Here is a 21192-nt window from a genome sequence, read left to right as displayed (position 1 = left end):
TTGGTATCTTTCCCTACATTATCGCAACACATGATACGATGAAAACGCACTGTCGCTTCCGCTTGCGCTCTTAGCTAATGCAGAGACAGCACTGAACTTCCAGGAAGCTTCCATAAACCTGTATCTACAGTTATCTTTCCCGTAACCGAAATATTGAGAAAATATTCTACCGCCCTATGTACTATAGCTAATTAAATCAGTCTTTCTGTGTGAGGCATGTATGGTGATTGTACTGCAAATAGCAATACGAAATACAGAAAATATTTCCAAAGCACTGAATTTAGGTACTAACTGGATTTATCTTTAGAACACGGTTGTGGTTACGTCCCACAATACAATGACTATGTATGTATGTATTAAACCTGGGACCTAGAAACGACGGAGAGGCTTCGTCCCGCCGTAGCCCTCAGTGGTTCACAACCCCACAACAGGCCGCAGCAGTCCACCCACCCCACCGCCGCCCCACACTGAACCCAAGGTTATTGTCGTGCGCTTCGGCCCCCAGTGGAACCACCCCCCCCCCCCCCCCCCCCCCTCGAGAACGTCACAGACCAGAGACCAGACGAGTGTAACCCCAAATGTTGGCGTGGTAGACAAATTGTGGAAAAACGTGGAAATGGTGTTGGCGCAGCAATCGACGACACAGTGCAACTGAGGCGGAATAAGGGGATCCAGCCCGCATTCGCCGAGGTAGATGGAAAACCGCCTGAAAAATCTTCCACAGACCGCCCGGCACACCAGACCTCGACAACAATGCGCGGAGTGGATTCGTGCAGGGGACCGGCACGCCTTCCCGCTCAGGAAGCAGCGCCTTAGCCCTCTCGGCTAGCCAGGTGGGCCAAACTATGACTAACGCAGATATATTTTATGTGTATTAATAAGGGCATTTTCATTCATTAACCCTACAGATGTTGCACAGATTCCGTAACTCATTTCATTGCCCTATCCCTAAGATCAATGTTGTCTTCAAACTATTTTCAATCAAATGGTAATTCAGATCAGAAGATAAGCAAAAGTCACTGGCTACGACGCGTAGAGGTTACTATGGAAGCACCAGAGTGAGTATCTCATAACACTTCCACAATTCACTTAGACATCGTCATCCACTGAACATCTGATCACAGAGAAAATTCCATGAGCTTTGTAAAGTAAGGCCTATGGTAAGACATTCAAAATGCATCATTCGAAGCAACACCACTCTATCACCTCCTGTTGAATACCTTTCAATTTAAAATCGACACGGTTGTTTAGGAGTCGCTTTTAGAACACAATCGTGCCGCAACTGATACTTGAAAATGTGTGACAACTTGTACAAGCGGCAAGGAAAACGTCGTTGCAGCCTGTTGTGCGAAAATATCTGTCTCCATTTAAATGGCAATTGTAACTTTATTTACGGCTAAGTCTCCCGTCTATAACTTTTTTTATCTAAAACGTAGTAATCGTACCAACCGTCATGGTTCCCCCACATACAATTATGTCGGAGCAAAAGACTAATTAATATAATAAAATATTGGAGAGTTTTCATTATGAATTGATACAGCTAACTGGAATGCTACAACAGTTACACCGTCCGTAGTTGATATGGTATCTCACTGAGAACTTATAATAACTTTCTTAAAATTTCATTGTGAAAACGTTAGTGTCTTTCACATTAAATATTGGATATGGTGATGCTGTGTGAGTTACATATTCTTTTCGCAACAACTTGTACGTTAGTAGAATAGCAGAAGTGCCACTTAACCCTCAGCAGGAGCAATAAAAATTAATGACTTTTCTTTGTTCATTATACAACTCATCTCGGTGTTCTAGAAGGCCGAACATGGTTAATGTTTTTTTTCCGACATATATGACATCCGTTACTCTCTTAATGCGACGTATAACATTCCGCTTACTTCCCAGAACATGTAAGAGTCAGGAGAAATTGACAAATATGGACAGAAGCAGCTTCTATTGTATACAAATTGCATGGAAGTGAGAGTTCCGAGTTTAGAAAGTAGGTACTGCGAAATTGCAGGAATAACAACAGAACAGATTTCCTGAAATGTTAATAAGACTTCAAGCTCATTTTAAGTGGAAGAGTAATTTCCAATTTAAAAATGAAACGGCGATACGCTTTGGACAGTAACGCTCGAGAAGTGGCAAGGGCTGCACCGCCTCTTCTTACATGCATGCATTGATGAACGACGCCTTTGCAAGGCTGTGTAATTCGAAGAATCATCATTTTCGGTATGTATAGTGTTAAGTTCATTATTTATTATTTTACTTCTAGCATGTTCAGAAATATAATTGCTAATGACATAATCAAGAGTAGGTGGACACATCCAGATATTCGACATTCTGCGAGGTAACAATGGAGGCAAATAGACTGACAGCAAATCACTGTTTGGGATCGACTACAGACCCGTTACTTTGTTTAAATATTTGACGGTTCCGCATTTACAGCAAATTTCCTCATTGAGTTAAATAATGTTGTTTCAAGGATTTTTTAAAAAGTTGATACTTTAAAAAACGTAATTTCCAGGCTGTTATCATGCGCAGCAGATGTTGAATTTGTTACATTTCAGTCCTACAATTGAGATGTTACATGGTTACAATATCACGAAGGTTCACTTGCAGCAGTTCATTGTTTTGTCGAAGATGGACTGCTGTGTCATGACTTGGTTTACATATTTGACGGTTCAGCTTATACAGCAAGACTCCTGCTTAAACTTGTGTTTTTGAAGCTAATAAAGTTTAACAAAGCACTTTGTGGACCTTTGTCAATCATAAAACATCTTATGGTTGACATTTACGGACTATCCATGTTCTGTACGGTGACAGTGTGGGAACGTAGGCGGGTACCAGCACATAACTATTTGTTTGGGACGAACTACTTTGGCAAAGACTTGTTTAAATATTTGACGGTTCTGCTTTTACAGCAGACATTCTCCTTCATGTCAGATTTGTTGTTGTATTGCATTACTTTAAATCTATTACTTTAAGAAACATAGTTTCTAGCGCTATTATCGTGCATTATAGCTACTCAAATTGGTCATTGACAGTGTTAGAGTTGAAGCGCTATCCGGAGGTGCTGCATCTTTATACAACGCCGGTAATGCTTCGGCAGCAGTCTTTTGTTTGGAACGTACTATACTGACAATGGCGTTATTACATACATGTTTGTCTGTTATGCATTTAAGCGTAAAAAAGCATACTCGAATTCAACAGTGTCGTATTTTTGCATTTTTAAAACTGGCAAGTCCAACACATAGTCTCATGGACATTGATCATGCATAGTACATATTAAAGTTTTCACACTTCAATGCCACAGTTAAGACGTTGTAGGAATAATAGACGTTCAGCTTAGAGAGAAATGAGGGACATTTACTGGCTACATGTTACTGTTTGTTAGGGACGGACTACTGTGGCATTACTTTGTTTACATATCTGACGCCTCATGTATGTCAGGTACAAATGATGTCAATTTTTTAATACAACTCTTAAAATTATCTGAGGGGTCCACATGCTGCAGAGTTACAAAGTGGCAGGTGGCATTGTTGTCAGTGATGCTAGACGCTGGCTACTGACCGTGGTGTAGGCGGCGCTGGCGTAGCTGCCCATGCGCACGGAGCGCCAGCAGCAGCACGACTGCAGGATGGCCATGCTCGCATGTCTGCCGCCGCGCCCGCCGCCGCACAGACTGCTGGACGCCGGCGTCGGACGCCGGAGCGACGCCGTGGCGAGGCGGGTGGCAGTGCGCACGCGCGCCGCACCTGATGCGCGCACTGGCCTACCCCACGCAGCCGGGACGTGCCCCGACTGGGCGCCGCGATGCGCAGCGTCTAGCCGCTCATAGCGCCGATCGGCCCAATGAAAAACGTGTCCCGACTGCGGCCGAGAGGCGCCGGCAAACTTATCTTATATCCGGCTGCGGCTTAATCCCCATTCCCGTACGGGTGACGTACACTTCATATCAACACAAACACAGGGTAACAAACGAGAACAGAATAAGGCGGAAGATAAGAGGGAGAAAGGGAGAGAAAGAGGACATCCCGCAAACAAAGGCTTCGGGTTAACTTCCTGTCATTTAAACTCAGACAGGATCCCGATTCGCTAAGAAAGCCAAGTGGGATCACTATGGGACTTAACTTCAGAGGTCATCAGTCCTCTAGAACTTAGAACTACTTAAACCTAACTAACCTAAGGACAACACACACTTCCATGCCCGAGGCAGGATTCGAATCTGCGACCGCTGCAGTCACGCGGTTCCAGACTGTAGCGCCTAGAACCGCTCGGCCACTCCGGCCTGCGCGATAGGAGACAAAGCATCTCAATTCCCTCAGGGATCATTACTGGGACCACTATTCGCACCCTGAGTAGCGAGGAGTGGTTACCCTCTTAATATTTCGTAACTGACGCAATATCATGATACGAAAGTCTCTGCAAATTACAGTACCAAATAGGTGAGCATTTTGCCGTATAATTAATATTTATAGCTTATACTTACCTTCCGAGATATAAAGGCAACTATTTCACATTTTAAAAAAAATTGAAGAACTACTATTCTATTGATATCAACCACTGCCTCGTAGTAAGAGGTGAACCAGAGGAGTGTTGAAAGCAAAACTGATTGCAAAAATAGTTCGAAAATGTGGTAATGTATGTTGTGTAGTAATATAGGGCCTAAATTTACTTGTACATTGCAGCCCCAGCTCCATTTCTTTTGAAATGTATACTACTAGAGTAGAGCTACATTACGCTCATGAACTTCCGTCTCATGTCTAGCTGTTTAGCTCCAAGACGGTCAGAGGCAACATTATGGGGAAATCTGCAAACAAATTAAGCAACCGTTTCACAACAATTAAAACTATCTTTCAAGATTGTTACTAGATGGGCCGTGGAAAAAATTGCTGTTTTGAAGAGCGCGACGCAGCGCGTTGTGTGAAACAATCGCCCTCCATTCCTGGCGGTCGCGCCGCTGTGGCAATCGCAGCTTTGGTGTCTCCCTCTGCTGATAAAGGGGAAAGGTTGCCTGTTCACGTGCATTTAAAGGACGCGATGAGCTCGCAAGGGGTCAGTTGGTCAGTCGGAGTGAGTCTGGGTCTACGCAGCAGCTGGTCCCATCTTCTCCACTGACGCGCGTGGTAATCAGGCGCCATCACTGAATACGAAGTCAAGTGTATTGCCGAGGTGTTCCTTGTGGCAGAGGCCGGCACCTATAGCTTCGACCCTATGTAGCGTCGTTTGATGACGTTCCAGACACAGATTGCTATCCAAGATTTGTTCCTCAAGATGCACTCTATAGCCCCTCGACGCTTGTCGCAACATTTATGGGACACCCTGTATAGGGATATTTTCTGAGTATTTTCGTACGATGGACTGTATGGTATTTGCTGGTGTGTTACATAATGATACTATAGTTATGATTTATTCAGTTTGATACATCAACTATCTGTGAGAATATCTTCACAACAGTGAAAAAGTACGTAAAATCTCTTCACAAAAACGTAAAACACAAACACAGAAGAACACATCAGTCCTTTGGAGAAACACGTACAACTGTGTTATAATCACTACAGCCCGGCAATATTTAACAAACGACATATTTTCCACCTTGACTGAATATATTTGTTTACAGTCGAAATTTAAGCATTCTCAGATGACAGCCAGAACATCATAATATATCGTTTAAAACAATTGTAACTGTTCTGAATTGTGTTGTGAAAATAAAATTATTGCTTTACAAACTTATTTATATTTTTTTCCTGCCTCACTGTAAAATACATCCGATAGCCATTCCTTTTAAGAGGACACAGTCCTTGTGTCAGTCATGTTCTTACAGGTCGCACTTAAGAATGGAGTAACAGGCCGTAACTGCCTTTGTGTGTAAATAAATGTACCAACATTCCAGACAGGAAATGTTGTCATTTCTCAAACACTTATATTTCTATCACGGCGTTTATCATCTATTTGTCAGTGTACAGTACAGCGCAGAGCATGAATAAGAGAGGTGGATATCGGCCAACTCTTCACCCGCAGAAATATCCATGTCATAAGTCACTCTTAACGCACAACTAACATGACCTCAAAAACAAACCCGATACAGAAGCGAGTAGTATCGAATGCAAGCTCGAGTGCGAAGAATAAAGCGGGCATTAGTGTTGTCAGAAAAAGTACCATGAGTTAGTGGGACACGTTTGTTTCCAGACAAGAGACATAACACATACGTGACTTTTTCATCGTTGTGAAGATATTTTCTACAATGTAATGTAGATACAGTGCACATCTTATCATGATTTTGAGCTCGACAACATCCCTCACTCTGGATAGATACTGGCTCAGTCCTTCAGATAAACAAGTGGATAGTGGTCGTGCACAAAAGGGAAATCAAATATTGTTTTCGTGGTCGCAATACCAGCCGATTATGTTTGTAGTGTCACATTATAAATAATGTGTGAAGAGTATCCACGGTGAACAGTATTGAGAAATGAATTAGCAGCACACCTTTTTGCATTATTATCTAACTTCTTGGCGAAATGGTACTGTACACTACAGGTAAACCAAGTAAGATAACGATGTGTTAAACAAACTGACCTATCATTCGTAAAGATCGAGGTTTCAACCTCCACCATACCATCTTGATTGAGATTTTAGGTGGTTCAAATGGCTCTGAGCACTATGGGACTCAACATCTTAGGTCATAAGTCCCCTAGAACTTAGAACTACTTAAACCTAACTAACCTAAGGACATCACACACACCCATGCCCGAGGCAGGATTCGAACCTGCGACCGTAGCAGTCCCGCGGTTCCGGACTGCAGCGCCAGAACTGCTAGACCACCGCGGCCGGCGAGACTTTAGGTGGATTGCCTAAATTACTTCTCTCAAATGCCTGGATGGATCCTATCATAAGGTCACGGCCGACTAACAATTCAGTCCTTGTCAAGATAGACCTGTAAAAATGTAAATCCTCATGTACTTGAATGGGTTCTTTGTGTACTTAAACTGCAATGCCGTAACTTTTCCAACACTCTTGTAAAAGCGATCCGTGGATGAATAAAACAAGTACTACTGTTACAAATACAAATGGATGGGTTAGAAATCATACTAAATGCAATTATCCTGCAAGGAGCCACCGGAGACCTCGGGTTCCTCATACTAAAATATTTTGAAATTATTCCTGAACATATTTCTAAAGAACCAACACTCAGTTCCTATTCACGAGTGCCATGCTACTCGTATCGTTCAGTCTGTTGCGCGACAGAATCATGTGCATAGTATGTGAGTTCATGCAATGTGACCTGGCACCCAGTCTATCCAGCTGGTACAGATTATTTTTGCAGCAAAAAGACTTATATATCGGCTGAAATCTTACATTAATTGGTGACCTTGCACAGGATTCGATCAGTGCCGTCAGATTTTCCAGGATTAAAATGAACGTTTCTGAGCTGATTCGATTTCCTAAATTTTTAATTAATTGATCACGTTTTGCATACAAAATTAGTGACACTGACTAGAAGTCACAACTATGCAGTTTTTGATGAATGTCAGAAAACTGTGAAAGTGTGACCAAAGTGGCTGGAGTATTTAATTTGACCTGTGCTTTCGTTTAGCTTTTTCTTTTACTGTGATTCTGTAGTTTGGTCCACAGTGGTATTGATTCTGGCATTGTACCAGCTTCGTAGATTTTGGAAGAGATTCTTAGAGAATGAAAGATCAGGGGTGATGTGTTGCTTAGGATAGCAGGAACCTGATTATGTTTTGGCCCTAAAATCTAAACGAATCCGGATGAGGAGCCGAAGTAGGGCAAAAGGAAAATTAGAAAGAGAGGGTTAATAATGTGGAGGTGGCATATAGTGATGAGGAAACAGCTGTAACCCGAAGAGCAGGCAATGGCTCCAGTAGGAAGTATAAATATGGGAGAGTAGGGTGTCTGACTCAGATGGTAGAGTGGGAATCACCGATATTAGTGCTGGTACAGGAGTGACTGAAAATGCGGTAGCTCCGGAAAACGAAGGCTGTATCAAGATTCGTGAAATGTCTGATGTGGAAAGTAGCGCTGGATCAAATTTCACTGTCCCTGGAGATGCTCAACTGAGTCAACCTAGTACGTCATCGGCAAAGTTTTTAGGGGAAAGATTAGATTAGATTAGATTTACTTTCATTCCAATTCATCCGTAGTGAGGAGGTCCTTCTGGATGTGGAACATGTCAGAAAAACAACAATACATGACAAATATTTACAACTAAAACAAATAAGCTATTGTACCATTCCAGAGGCCCCAAGTGGAATGATCGTCATTTCTTAATGAACACTATATGAAAGTCATTTTACAAATACTAATGCACTGAATTTAAAATAAAAAAGTTTTTTATTTATATATAAGGTAATAAACATGTAATACAACTACTATAATACTTATTTACAATGAACACATTACTGCACTGAAATGGTGCAGAAGTTAGATTGTACTTACACACACACACACACACACAAACACACACACACGAAGGAGAGGTTCAACGTATTACTCGAAAGTAATGAGTGAGGACAGAAAATGGATGTTATATCAGCAAAATAAAGAAAAAAAGAAACTGGGACGCTACGGGAGCAAATTCCACTACTGCAACAACAGATTAGCCATGTGTAGCAGTGAAGGGCAAGAGAGCCTTGTCGAAGGAGCAGAGGGTCGGAAAAATAAGGTGGCGTAGCAAGTGAGTCAAATATTGGCGAAAATTGAAAATTCGTTGTGTAAATCAGCAAAAAATAAAAAAAAACTCAAGGCTAGCAAATGAGAGATAATCGAGCAGGAAGTCAGGAATGTGTGTGAAGAGTCGGACAGTATGTGACTGGTACCGTGGTAGAAACAGCACATAAACAAAAGCAAGAAGGAATAAATCAACGACAGCAGCAAATGAGTGAGGAGTTGGTCAGCGATTATGGAAGCTCTGAGGCAAAGTTCACGTAGGTGGTAGGTGGCTAGCAGACGCAACTGACGCAAGTAACTGTGCACAGCTTTCAGACAGCTACGTTTGTTAACCAGGACGTGTTAGTCCGGAGACAATCCGTGGGCGGAAATATTCTTCTGACGCATGTCTATATGAGGAAGAACATAATCTGAGAAGCAGCAGTCGAGTAAGGTCACATGAAGATGAACTCTTTGATTACAACCACTTCTTACACAGCTACAGCAAACTACCTGTAGTGCAGTAAAGAAAAAACTAAGAGAAAAGTTCAGAAACCAATGCGAGATTGAGTAACAACGAACTTAAAATGGGTGAAATAGGAAACCTTAGTTTCTCACGATCACCCAAAGCTTAGTGATTATGCTGCAGACTATCACCTAATTTTATAGCTATGTTAACAGGCCACGGAAGACTTCAATCCTGTTACATACGGTTCAAAATAAATGACGACGCACTGTGTACATGTAATGGAGGACTCCAAACTATTGACACCTACTTTTCGACTGCAGCAATTTAACGGCAAATAGTTTAAAAAAACGAGACGATGACCCATCAATAAATCAGATTTAGTTCAGAAATTCACAACAGGTGTTTAGTACTTTTGTAATTAGTAAAAATTTTGAGCTGTACGACAACAGTTGGTGTCAACTGGTTTGTACTCTAACTCATGCAGTCACTGACTGAGTTATCAGGCGGTCAGAAGGTTTCACAACACCAAGTACATGTGTCCGCACTTCAGCGTTCATTTAATTTGTAGATACTTGAAAAGTGAGACCTTAGACGTCGCTATTAATATGATACTGAGGCACTTTTAAAGTTTAGTCAGATTCTAATTTTATTGTACCCGTGGTCTAGGGATAGCGTCTTTGATTCATAATCAAAACATCTTCGGTCCCGGGTTCGATCCCCGCCACCGCCTAAATTTTGGTAAATAATCAGCATTGGCGGCCGAAGACTTCCGGCATAAGAAGTCAGCCTCATTCTGCCAACGCCCTTGTCAAAGAGGGCGGAGGAGCGGATAGAGGTTCAGGGCATTCTCTTGTCCTAGGGGTGGGAAATTGCCCCTAAAGGCGGAAGAATCAGCAATGATCAATGACATGAGGATGCCGAAGGCAATGGAAACCACTGCATTAAAGACACGTACCGTGTATCCACAGGACATGTGGCCCGTAATTGAAGAAGTATCATGATAATCTCTCCATTGGCAAAAGATTCCGGAATAGTCCCCCATTCCGATCTCAGGGAGGGGACAGCCAAGGGGGAGGTTACCATGAGAAAAAGATTGAATAATCAACGAAAGGATAACGTTCTACGAGTCGGGGCGTGGAATGTCAGAAGCTTGAACGTGGTAGGGAAACTAGAAAATCTGAAAAGGGAAATGCAAAGGCTCAATCTAGATATAGTAGGGGTCAGTGAAGTGAAGTGAAAGGAAGACAAGGATTTCTGGTCAGATGTGTATCGGGTAATATCAACAGCAGCAGAAAATGGTAAACAGGTGTAGGATTCGTTATGAATAGGAAGGTAGGGCAGAGGGTGTGTTACTGTTAACAGTTCAGTGACCGGGTTGTTCTAATCAGAATCGACAGCAGACCAACACCGACAACGATAGTTCAGGTATACACGCCGACGTCGCAAGCTGAAGATGAACAGATAGAGAAACTGTATGAGGATATTGAAAGGGTAATGCAGTATGTAAAGAGGGACGAAAATCTAATACTCATGGGCGACTGGAATGAAGTTGTAGGGGAAGGAGTAGAAGAAAAGGTTACAGGAGAATATGGGCTTGGGACAACGAATGAAAGAGGAGAAAGACTAATTGAGTTCTGTAACAAGTTTCAGCTAGTAATAGCGAATACCCTGTTCAAGAATCACAAGAGGAGGAGGTATACTTGGAAAAGGCCGGGAGATACGGGAAGATTTCAATTAGATTACTTCAGGGTCAGACAGAGATTCCGAAATCAGATACTGGATTGTAAGGCGTACCCAGGAGCAGATATAGACTCAGATCACAATATAGTAGTGATGAAGAGTAGGCTGAAGTTCAAGACATTAGTCAGGAAGAGTCAATACGCAAAGAAGTGGGATACGGAAGTACTAAGGAATGACGAGATACGTTTGAAGTTCTCTAACGCTATAGATACAGCAATAAGGAACAGCGCAGTAGGCAGTACAGTTGAAGAGGAATGGACATCTCTAAAAAGGGCCATCACAAAAGTTGGGAAGGAAAACATAGGTACAAAGAAGGTAGCTGCGAAGAAACCATGGGTAACAGAAAAATACTTCAGTTGATTGATGAAAGGAGGAAGTACAAACATGTTCCGGGAAAATCAGGAATAGAGAAATACAAGTCGCTGAGAAATGAAATAAATAGGAAGTGCAGGGAAGCTAAGACGAAATGGCTGCAGGAAAAATGTGAAGGCATCGAAAAAGATATGATTGTCGGAAGGACAGACTCAGCATACAGGGAAGTCAAAACAACCTTTGGTGACATTAAAAGCAACGGTGGTAACATTAAGAGTGCAACGGGAATTCCACTGTTAAATGCAGAGGAGAGAGCAGATAGGTGGAAAGAATACATTGAAAGCCTCTATGAGGGTGAAGATTTGTCTGATGCGATAGGAGAAGAAACAGGAGTCGATTTAGAAGAGATAGGGGATCCAGTATTAGAATCGGAAATTAAAAGAGCTTTGGAGGACTTACGGTCAAATAAGGCAGAAGAGATAGATAACATTCCATCAGAATTTCTAAAATCATTGGGGGAAGTGGCAACAAAACGACTATTCACGTTGGTGTGTGGAATATATGAGTCTGGCGACATACCATCTGACTTTCGGAAAAGCATCATCCACACAATTCCGAAGATGGCAAGAGCTGACAAGTGCGAGAATTATCGCACAATCAGCTTAACAGCTCATGCATCGAAGCTGCTTACAAGAATAATATACAGAAGAATGGAAAACAAAAATAAGAATGCGCTAGGTGACGATCAGTTTGGCTTTAGGAAAAGTAAAGGGACGATAGAGGCAATTCTGACGTTACAGCTAATAATGGAGGCAAGGCTAAAGAATAATCAAGACACGTTCATAGGATTTGTCGACCTGGAAAAAGCGTTCGAGAATATAAAATGGTACAAGCTGTTCGAGATTCTGAAAAAAGTAGGAGTAAGCTATAGGGAGAGACGGGTCATATACAATATGTACAACAACCAAGAGGGAATAATAAGAGTGGACGATCAAGAACGAAGTGCTCGTATTAAGAAGGGTGTAAGACAAGGCTTTAGCCTTTCGTCCCTACTCTTCAATCTGTACATCGAGGAAGCAATGATGGAAATAAAAGAAAGGTTCAGGAGTGGCATTAAAATACAAGGTGAAAGGATATCAATGATACGATTCGCTGATGACATTGCTATCCTGAGTGAAAGTGAAGAAGAATTAAATGATCTGCTGAATGGAATGAACAGTCTAATGAGTACACAGTATGGTTTGAGAGTAAATCGGAGAAAGACGAAGGTAATGAGAAGTAGTAGAAATGAGAACAGCGAGAAACTTAACATCAGGATTGATGGTCACGAAGTCAATGAAGTTGAGGAATTCTGCTACCTATGCAGTAAAATAACCAATGACGGACGGAGCAAGGAGGACATCAAAAGCAGACTCGCTATGGCGAAAAAGGCATTTCTGGCCAAGAGAAGTCTACTAATATCAAATACCGGCCTTAATTTGAGGAAGAAATTTCTGATGATGTACGTCTTGAGTACAGCATTGTATGGTAGTGAAACAAGGACTGTGGGAAAACCAGAACAGAAGAGAATCGAAGCATTTGAGATGTGGTGCTATAGACGAATGTTGAAAATTAGGTGGACTGATAAGGTAAGGAACGAGGAGGTTCTACGCAGAATCGGAGAGGAAAGGAATATGTGGAAGACACTGATAAGGAGAAGGGAAAGGATGATAGGACATCTGCTAAGACATGAGGGAATGACTTCCATGGTACTAGAGGGAGCTGTAGAGAGCAAAAAATGTAGAGGAAGACAGAGATTGGAATACGTCAAGCAAATAATTGAAGACGTAGGTTGCAAGTGCTACTCTGAGATGAAGAGGTTAGCACAGGAAAGGAATTCGTGGCGGGCCTCATCAAACCATTCAGTAGACTGATGACCAAAAAAAAAAGTTTTTATTTGGAAAGTTTGCCACCTGATGCAAGCGCGTGAAACGTATGATCCTTGTTAGTCTCAAAATCTGTGGATAACCTAGGATGTTAAGCCCCATACTCTAACATTACATTTTAATGAGGCATGTTTAATAAATGACAAATCACTATAGTTTTAACACCACTTCGCAATATTCGTATTGCATAAGCCTAAATATCTACAGTGTTCACAATAACTATGTCTCGTAGGCGATGTTTCCATACATTATTAGCTGTACCAAATCATGAAATATTTCTGACAGACTCTAGAAAACTAATAGCAATTACACACTACCATCAGGAACACATTTCAAGCGCATGAAGTATAAATGTCGAAAATAAGTCTACAGACACAGACTATATATCTCGCTCAGAAAATTTCCATTGCATATACTGTATGTTGTTGTTGTTGTTGTGATCTTCAGTGTTGAGACTGGTTTGATGCAGCTCTCCATGCTACTCTATCCTGTGCAAGCTTCTTCATCTCCCAGTAACTACTGCAGCCTACATGCTTCTGAATCTGCTTAGTGTATTCATCTCTTAGTCTCCCTCTACGATTTTTACCCTCCACCCTGCCCTCCAGTACTAAATTGGTGATCCCTTGATGCCTCAGAACATGTCCTACCAATCGATCCCTTCTTCTAGTCAAGTTGTGCCTCAAACTCCTCTTCTCCCCAATTCTATTCAATACCTCCTCGTTAGTTATGTGATCTACCCATCTAATCTTCAGCATTCTTCTGTGGCACCAGATTTCGAAAGCTTCTATTCTCTTCTCGTCTAAACTATTTATCGTCCATGTTTTACTTGCATACATGGCTACACTCCATACAAACACATTCAGAAACGACTTTCTGACACTTAAATCAATGCTTGATGTTAACAAATTTCTCTTCTTCAGAGACGCTTTCCTTGTCATTGCCAGTCTACAATTTAAAACCACTCTACTTCGACCATCATCAGTTATTTTGCTCCCCAAATAGCAAAACTCCTTTACTACTTTAAGTGTCTCATTTCCTAATATAATTCCCTCAGCGTCACCCGACTTAATTCGACTACATTCCATTATCCTCGTTTTGCTATTGTTGACGTTCATCTTATATCCTCCTTTCAAGACACTGTCAATTCCGTTCATCTGTTCTTCCAAGTCCTCTGCTGTCTCTGACAGAATTCTCAAAGTTTTTATTTCTTCTCCATGGATTTTGCTGTGTCGGCAGCTGGGCCAACACCTTGTAGCTCGAGATGGCTGAAAATGCACGCTAGACTAACGCAGACGCGCGTGAAGTACTGGAACAGGCTACGTAATTAATGCTATGAATAAAAGTACGTAGCTGGATTAATACTTATCTTTAATCAATCATTGTGGTACATCGCTCTTGACGATACACAGGAGACTTTAATTACAATCACTGTAAGGCTAATGGCGCCTTGCTAGTTCGTAGCCATTAACTTAGCTGAAGGCTATTCTGTCTCTCGGCTAATGAGAGAGAAAGGCTTCGTACATCTAGTCGCTAGCTAGGTCGTCCGTACAACTGGGGCGAGTGCTTGTTCGTATCACGAGACCTGCCTTGTGGTGGCGCTAGGTCTGCGATCACACAGTGGCGACACGCGGGTCCGACATGTACTAAATGGACCGCGGCCGATTTAATCTACCACCTAGCAAGTGTGGTGTCTGGCGGTGACACCACAGATTTTAATACCTACTCCGAACTTTTCTTTTGTTTCCTTCACTGCTTGCTCAATACACAGATTGAATAGCATAGGGGAGAGGTTACAACCCTGTCTCACTCCCTTCCCAACCAGTGCTTCCCTTTCATGTCCCTCGACTCTTATAACTGCCATCTGCTTTCTGTACAAATTGTAAATAGCTTTTCGCTCCCTGTATTTTACCCCTGCCACCTTCATAATTTGATACACTGTATATGTATATGTTCTCCAAGAATGTGTTTACAATTAAATCTTTGTAGTACAAGATGTGTAAATTGTACCTCTCAACTTCAACCAAGTACCTTTTCTCTTTCCCGACTTTAATAATAAGAATCTATAATTTATGGGTGAAGCAGAACCTAGCCGATAAAGTTTAGAAATATGTTCAGGGATAGTTTCAGAACCAAAGTTTAATTGAAAGGAAGTTTAATGTAACTATATATAGCATCAGTTATTACAATCAATGCTCATAAGCATATACATATTCAAGAAAACCATAATTACGCATTATCGTAAGAAATAAATTACAGAGTGAAAGGAAGTACCGACTTTGAACATTGAAACACACTTAAATCACAGATAAATTGGTTCAGAAAAGTGTACAAGGAACAAGTACACCAGTAGCGACCATCCTCTCAATAGGTCATTCTCGGAAACATATGTGGGTTGCAGTGATCATCTCGATCCTGTCAGAAGGTCATATGAAATCGATAGAGAGAGAATCAGGTCGGTCATGGTCAGACCATCGACTGAATGACTATTTGTTAAAATCCCGGATCCAATCAAGTTTAGAAACAACGGAACTAAAAAATGCCTAATTGCCTTCCTTCAAGGTGGGTCTATGGTGCCACATGATCTTCCCGTAGTTTTTGAGTCGGAGCGTCAAGTTGTTCATACAACAGAGTCTCCTTCAAGCTGTGAATCATTCGGCTGGCGTGTAATGGGCTGTAAAAGTGTGGTCTCCGCCGTGCCTCCGTAGTCAGAACGTGGGCTTCTTCACATCTCGAAGCCTCGAACGTTTGCTTCAGCTTCTCCATTTTGAACGTCCACTTCCACGTTCCCATCCAGAGAAGTTCTATCTCTCCTCTCTCCTCTCTCCTCTGCACAATTCCCGCACAAAAGAATACTCCACCAGTGAGAAGGCTCTGCAACTGGACTGTTTTCCTGCGACCGAAACTTATAGAAAACGGCATCGCGAACTCCCATTTACACATATATTGTAGAACAGCGAATGGGCTTCCTTCCTGCCTTGTGAGAGAGAGGACTGTTTACTCCATATGGAGTGCCATCATGTCACTGCAATTCCTCACCCATAAAGGGAGACGGAAAAATGATAACAGAAAACATCTGCCGAGCTTCTCACACGAAAGTAAGGATGAAAATATCCCGACCAGCCTTTAAGTCTCCGGTTTTCTGTGGAACGTGTTAACGTTGATAAGGAGAGCAGATACACCGATTAGTAAAAATAATTCTCTACTGGCCAGAGTTGCAACATAGTTCACAACACAGGCTCTTTCGAGAAAGACTCCAGCGCAGTATTGACTTTTCGTTGCATGCCGGCGTCGGTCTGAACAGTACAGAATCCTGCAACTGCCTGTCTGACGTCCAATGTCGGTGTCACTGCCTTTACCCCAATGGCGCGGTTGTAAGAAGATGCCTATGGTCTTCTGAGAGCTGACCTGCCACGGGCTCTGACCCCTCCTTCCATGAGAACCCATCGAACACTCCGTCAGGCACATAAATCACATGATACGCAATTAACTACAGAGACAGAAGGAAATGAAAAAGGATCGATTTTTGCTATCACCGATATTACCTATGTTATCAGTACCTGATAGTTATCGACAGATAGAAACAGCACATAAATTTCGATAATATTAATCAGGCCCAAGTATATATGAGACATATCAGCTCACCACATGACTGTAATGTTTCAAGATGCTATGCAACAGTAAACAGCGTGTTGCTCCACCACAGCATTGTAACAAGCTGGGAACCTGCTTATTAGGTTGCCATGTCAGTGCTGTGCTGTTGGTCGTGATGGACAAGTGGAGAGAGTTACGTACTGTCTGGGGTAACACAGCTCTGTCAGTTACCTCCGAAAAGGAAGTGCTCACTTCTGTTGCGTTCTCTTTGGGGTAGCTACGATCTGTAAGTCATAGACAGCAGTGTCCAACAGGTGCTGAGTGGGCAGTGTGCTGTCGACCTTCAGTGTCTTGTGTCTCACGGCAACAGATGAATCTCTTTTGTAGGGAGCACATTGTGCTCATGTCGGAGCGATCTAGTTACTTGTAAAACAATAAACTGGTAGCCAAGATCGCAGGAATTCTTTTTATTCCATGATTACCGGTTTCGACGAAACTAAAGCCGCCATTATCGGGTCTAGGGAGGGCTGAAAACACTGCAGATTTCATAGGTTTTGTATATGTTTACGTGATACAGTAATCTCTAGAATTATGTACAAGCCCTAATGGCGTAGTGTCACCAAACACGTAGAGACACTTATGACGCGAGCTGTGACATTCATTGGCGCCTCTCTTGATAGCGCCATCTCGCGACGCGGCCTATAGTGTAAGAACAGAGCCGGAGTTGCGGTAGTACGTAGCTTGCGCTTGTATGTGATGGAGACACTCAACATTTATAGTGTCACCTCTCTTGGACGCCTATGTGCTACTTACGACAATTTTGTAAGGTCTGCGTGTTATAGGCCACTATTAATATCACCATTGTTTGCCTTGATGTTGTAACCCTTATGTGGCCCAAAGTATGTAGCGAAATTTATATGTATACATGTTATATAAGTGGAATCCAAGCCCACTTTTATAGTGTTTTCTGTCCTCCCTAGATTCGATGATAGCGGCTTAAGTTTCGCCGAAACCGATAATCATGGAATAAAAGAAATTCCTGCGATCTTGGCTACCAGTTTATTGTTTTACAAGCTGAATCTCTGGATGACTTCCTAGTGATGTACACGATTGTGGAAGACATCTCCCGATAAATGCGCACTTGGTCTCAGCTTGAAGCGAACCTGCGAGGCATGTTGACAGACTGAACTGTCTACACAAGCTACATTGTCTTGCTCGCAAGAGTAAAAATGGCGGGTTTGACAGAACTAGACTGAAGATACAGTTTTTATACCTCTATTCCACAGGGGGCTTTAAAAAGAGATTTCCTATACGTAAGAGAACCGAAGATAGAGCTTTCGATTAAAAATTTTGTGTGACTAATGAAGGTTGGACAGAACTCTCTTAGAGAATTATATCTTCAGAGTTCGACTTAAAGTGCTTCACACATCTGAGTGCATGCTGCAGCACAGTTACACGTACACGACAACGTACACGACAAAGTAGTGTCGACCCAACCCAGGACTGCACGACTAACGCTAAATAACTTTCTAACTTTCTCTTTTTTTTGGCAGGGGGTGAAGGGGGGGGGGGCGTGGAAGGGCACTGTGCATGGTCGTCATTGCAATTCAAGAAAACAACGTTAGGAGTTAGGTAGAGGAATATCATCACTTCCACATAACTTAAGCGATTTAAGCCGCACAAGCTTGAAAAGTTCTCAGGAGGCAGAAGTGTTACCTGTTCGATTGTTAATTTTAGGGTGGCATTTCGTGGCAATGATGGGCGTAACGAGCCACCTCGCTGCCCATGTGGTAGGATAGAGCAACAGTTTAGCGCGAGCTGTGGCTACTCTAAATATAAACTTGTAGTTAGGCTGTTTAGGTTTTTTATTGGTAACGCACCGTGGCGCTCTGTATGAATATCACTGGCTGTGCTGTGTGCAGTCTGTGGCTGGTTTGCATTGTTGTTTGTTATTGTAGTGTTGGGCAGCTGTATGTTAACAGCGCGTAGCGTTGCACAGTTGGAGGTGAGCCGCCAGCAGTGGTGGATGTGGGGAGAGATGGCGGAGTTTTGAGAGCATATGACCTCGACGTGTGTCCATCTCAAACAGTAAATTTGTAAGACTGGATGTCATGAACTGATATATATATATATATATATATATATATATATATATATATATATATAATGACATTTGAACACTATTAAGGTAAATACATTGTTTGTTCTTTATCAAACTCTTTCGTTTGCTAACTGCGCCTACCAGTAGCTAGTCCCTTCGGTAGCTAGAAACTTTTATTTAGCTGGCAGTAGTGGCGCTCGCTGTATTGCAGTAGTTCGAGTAACGAAGATATTTGTGAGGTAAGTGATTGATGAAAGGTATAGATTATTGTTAGTCAGGGCCACTCTTTTGTAGGGATTTTTGAAAGTCAGATTGCGTTGCGCTAAAAATATTGTGTGTCAGTTTAGTGATGATCAGAATAAGTAAAGAGAGTAATGTCTGAGTAGGTTCAGTTTTGCTCAGCTGTTTGAAAAGCAAATAATGTAAGAGGTTTATCAGCACAGTAATTCATTTATAATTTTTCTAAAGGGATGTTTCAGATGTCGACCTTTAGCCGAGGATATCTCACTGGAATTTTCTGATTTTTTCTTGTAGTTTGTGTAATTAGTGTAGCTAATGTTTATTGCTAGCGCGTAATTATAGAGAGAATTTCCTATGTAGTTGTAGGTTTTCATTGTTGTACAGTAAAACAGTTCTGGCATGCATGTATATTTGCACCAAATATTTCGCAGCTGCACTTGTGATTAACTAGATATTATTTTCAGTGCTATGTTAATGTGTTTTCTTATTTTTGCTCTTCAAATTGTGCTTTTCTGTGTTATCGTGTGAAATATTGTGACAATAATGGCGTGTGAAAAACGTCATACTAGGCTCCAAAGTAAACTGAGAAATGACAGTGAGGACGAAAGAGGTGTGTTAGCGCCACCGGGTAACGAATTAAGTAATGTTAAATAAAGTAATTTGGTAATTGTGCATATGGAAATGGAGCGGGCTGCAAATAATCGTGTGGACAGTAAAACAATTAGTGATAGGGAAGCATTATCGATCGATCGATCGGCAACAGCTCGCCTGAGGAATCCGAAATGACAGGACACAATCTCGCAAATACTGTAGATTCAGGCTTTGGGTCCTCACCGTTTTCTCAAATCAGTCAAGACACATTTTCTGCTTGTCAAAATGTGAATGTTGCCGGTGCAAATTCACGGCCGAAAAGCACTGTGGAACATGTTTCAGACACCAGTGCACTGTTATTACAATTAGTGCAACAAATGGGACAAAAGCTTCAAACGTTAGACGCAATGGATGAAAATCAGAGACAAACACAGCAACAGCTTCAAAAGTTAGACACCACGCTTGAACAAACACGTGAAGTTGTAACTGCTGAGTTGCTTAAATTCGAATCTAAATGTCAAAAAGTCTGTTATGACGTAAAAACACAAATTTGTGACCATTTTCAACCTATTTTCTCGCGTCATGAAAATGCATTGCACAATCACGAAACAGCCATAAAAGAACTGAAAATGAAAATCACGACACCCTGCAAGCTAAAATTGACTGAGTTGCATCTACCGATTCAGCTACGCAACTTGCAAAAACTCAGGAAATCTTAAAGGACACAGTGGATACGATTTCAACACAACTGGATACTCTGAAACTTGGTTCAGAAAAACACACTGAGGAAATCAGTTCACTATCGGAGAAAGTAGCCGAACTTTCGGATCAGTTCACTTACTTATCTACAAAGGTAGATGATAATCTGAATGACACAAGACCCGTAGCCTTCAATGACAAAGAAGAATACGAACAACTTAGGAAGTTCAAAAAATTAGAATTAATACGCAACACTAAAGAGAAATCCTGGAAGTACAAGATCAGTTGGCACAATTAATGCGAGAATTACATATCTCAGAGGACACTTGCGCTCCAACACGGGAAGAGGGACATAGAAATACGGACCAGCGACAGAATAATAACACAAGGCACTTCGGGAATTATGAAAGAAACTGGCAAGGTACACCGAATTTTGAGATGGAACCGCCGAAATGAAGTAACATTGACCGATATGTGACTCGCCAACATGATGATTTTGACTATAAGCTGTTCATTACTACACGTAAATTCCAAACATTTAAGAATTCTGGCAACGACATTCATCCACAAGCATGGCTCCATCAATTCTCTCATTGTTTTCCTCCCAAGTGGTCACTGGAGCATAGGTTAGAATTTATGTGTGGCTACTTAGAGAATGACCCAACTGTAAGAATGCGATCGGTCATTCACGATTGTCACAGTGAAGGAAAATTTTATCATGCCTTCCTCTCAGTATATTGGTCTCAAGCTACACAAGAGCGAGTAAAACATAGCATCATAATGATGAAACATTTCGAACAATCTGAATTTTCCAGTCTTGTCAAATATTTCGAAGACATGTTACATAAGAATCAGTATCT

General features: G+C 41.8%; 1 protein-coding gene across 1 annotated transcript in view; it reads right to left on the bottom strand.

The window, feature by feature from the left end:
• LOC124795731 overlaps nt 1-21192 on the bottom strand; it is a 745624-nt gene that overhangs the window by 707632 nt on the left and 16800 nt on the right. Inside the window, exon 2 of the mRNA XM_047259814.1 lies at nt 3568-3867. Within this exon, the coding sequence (XP_047115770.1) occupies nt 3568-3867 (300 nt within the window). The remainder of the gene's footprint in view (nt 1-3567; nt 3868-21192) is intronic.

The sequence above is a fragment of the Schistocerca piceifrons genome, chromosome 4 (assembly GCF_021461385.2).
Source record: "Schistocerca piceifrons isolate TAMUIC-IGC-003096 chromosome 4, iqSchPice1.1, whole genome shotgun sequence".
NCBI lineage: Eukaryota > Metazoa > Arthropoda > Insecta > Orthoptera > Acrididae > Schistocerca > Schistocerca piceifrons.
This window is presented reverse-complemented; position numbering and strand designations above follow the sequence as displayed.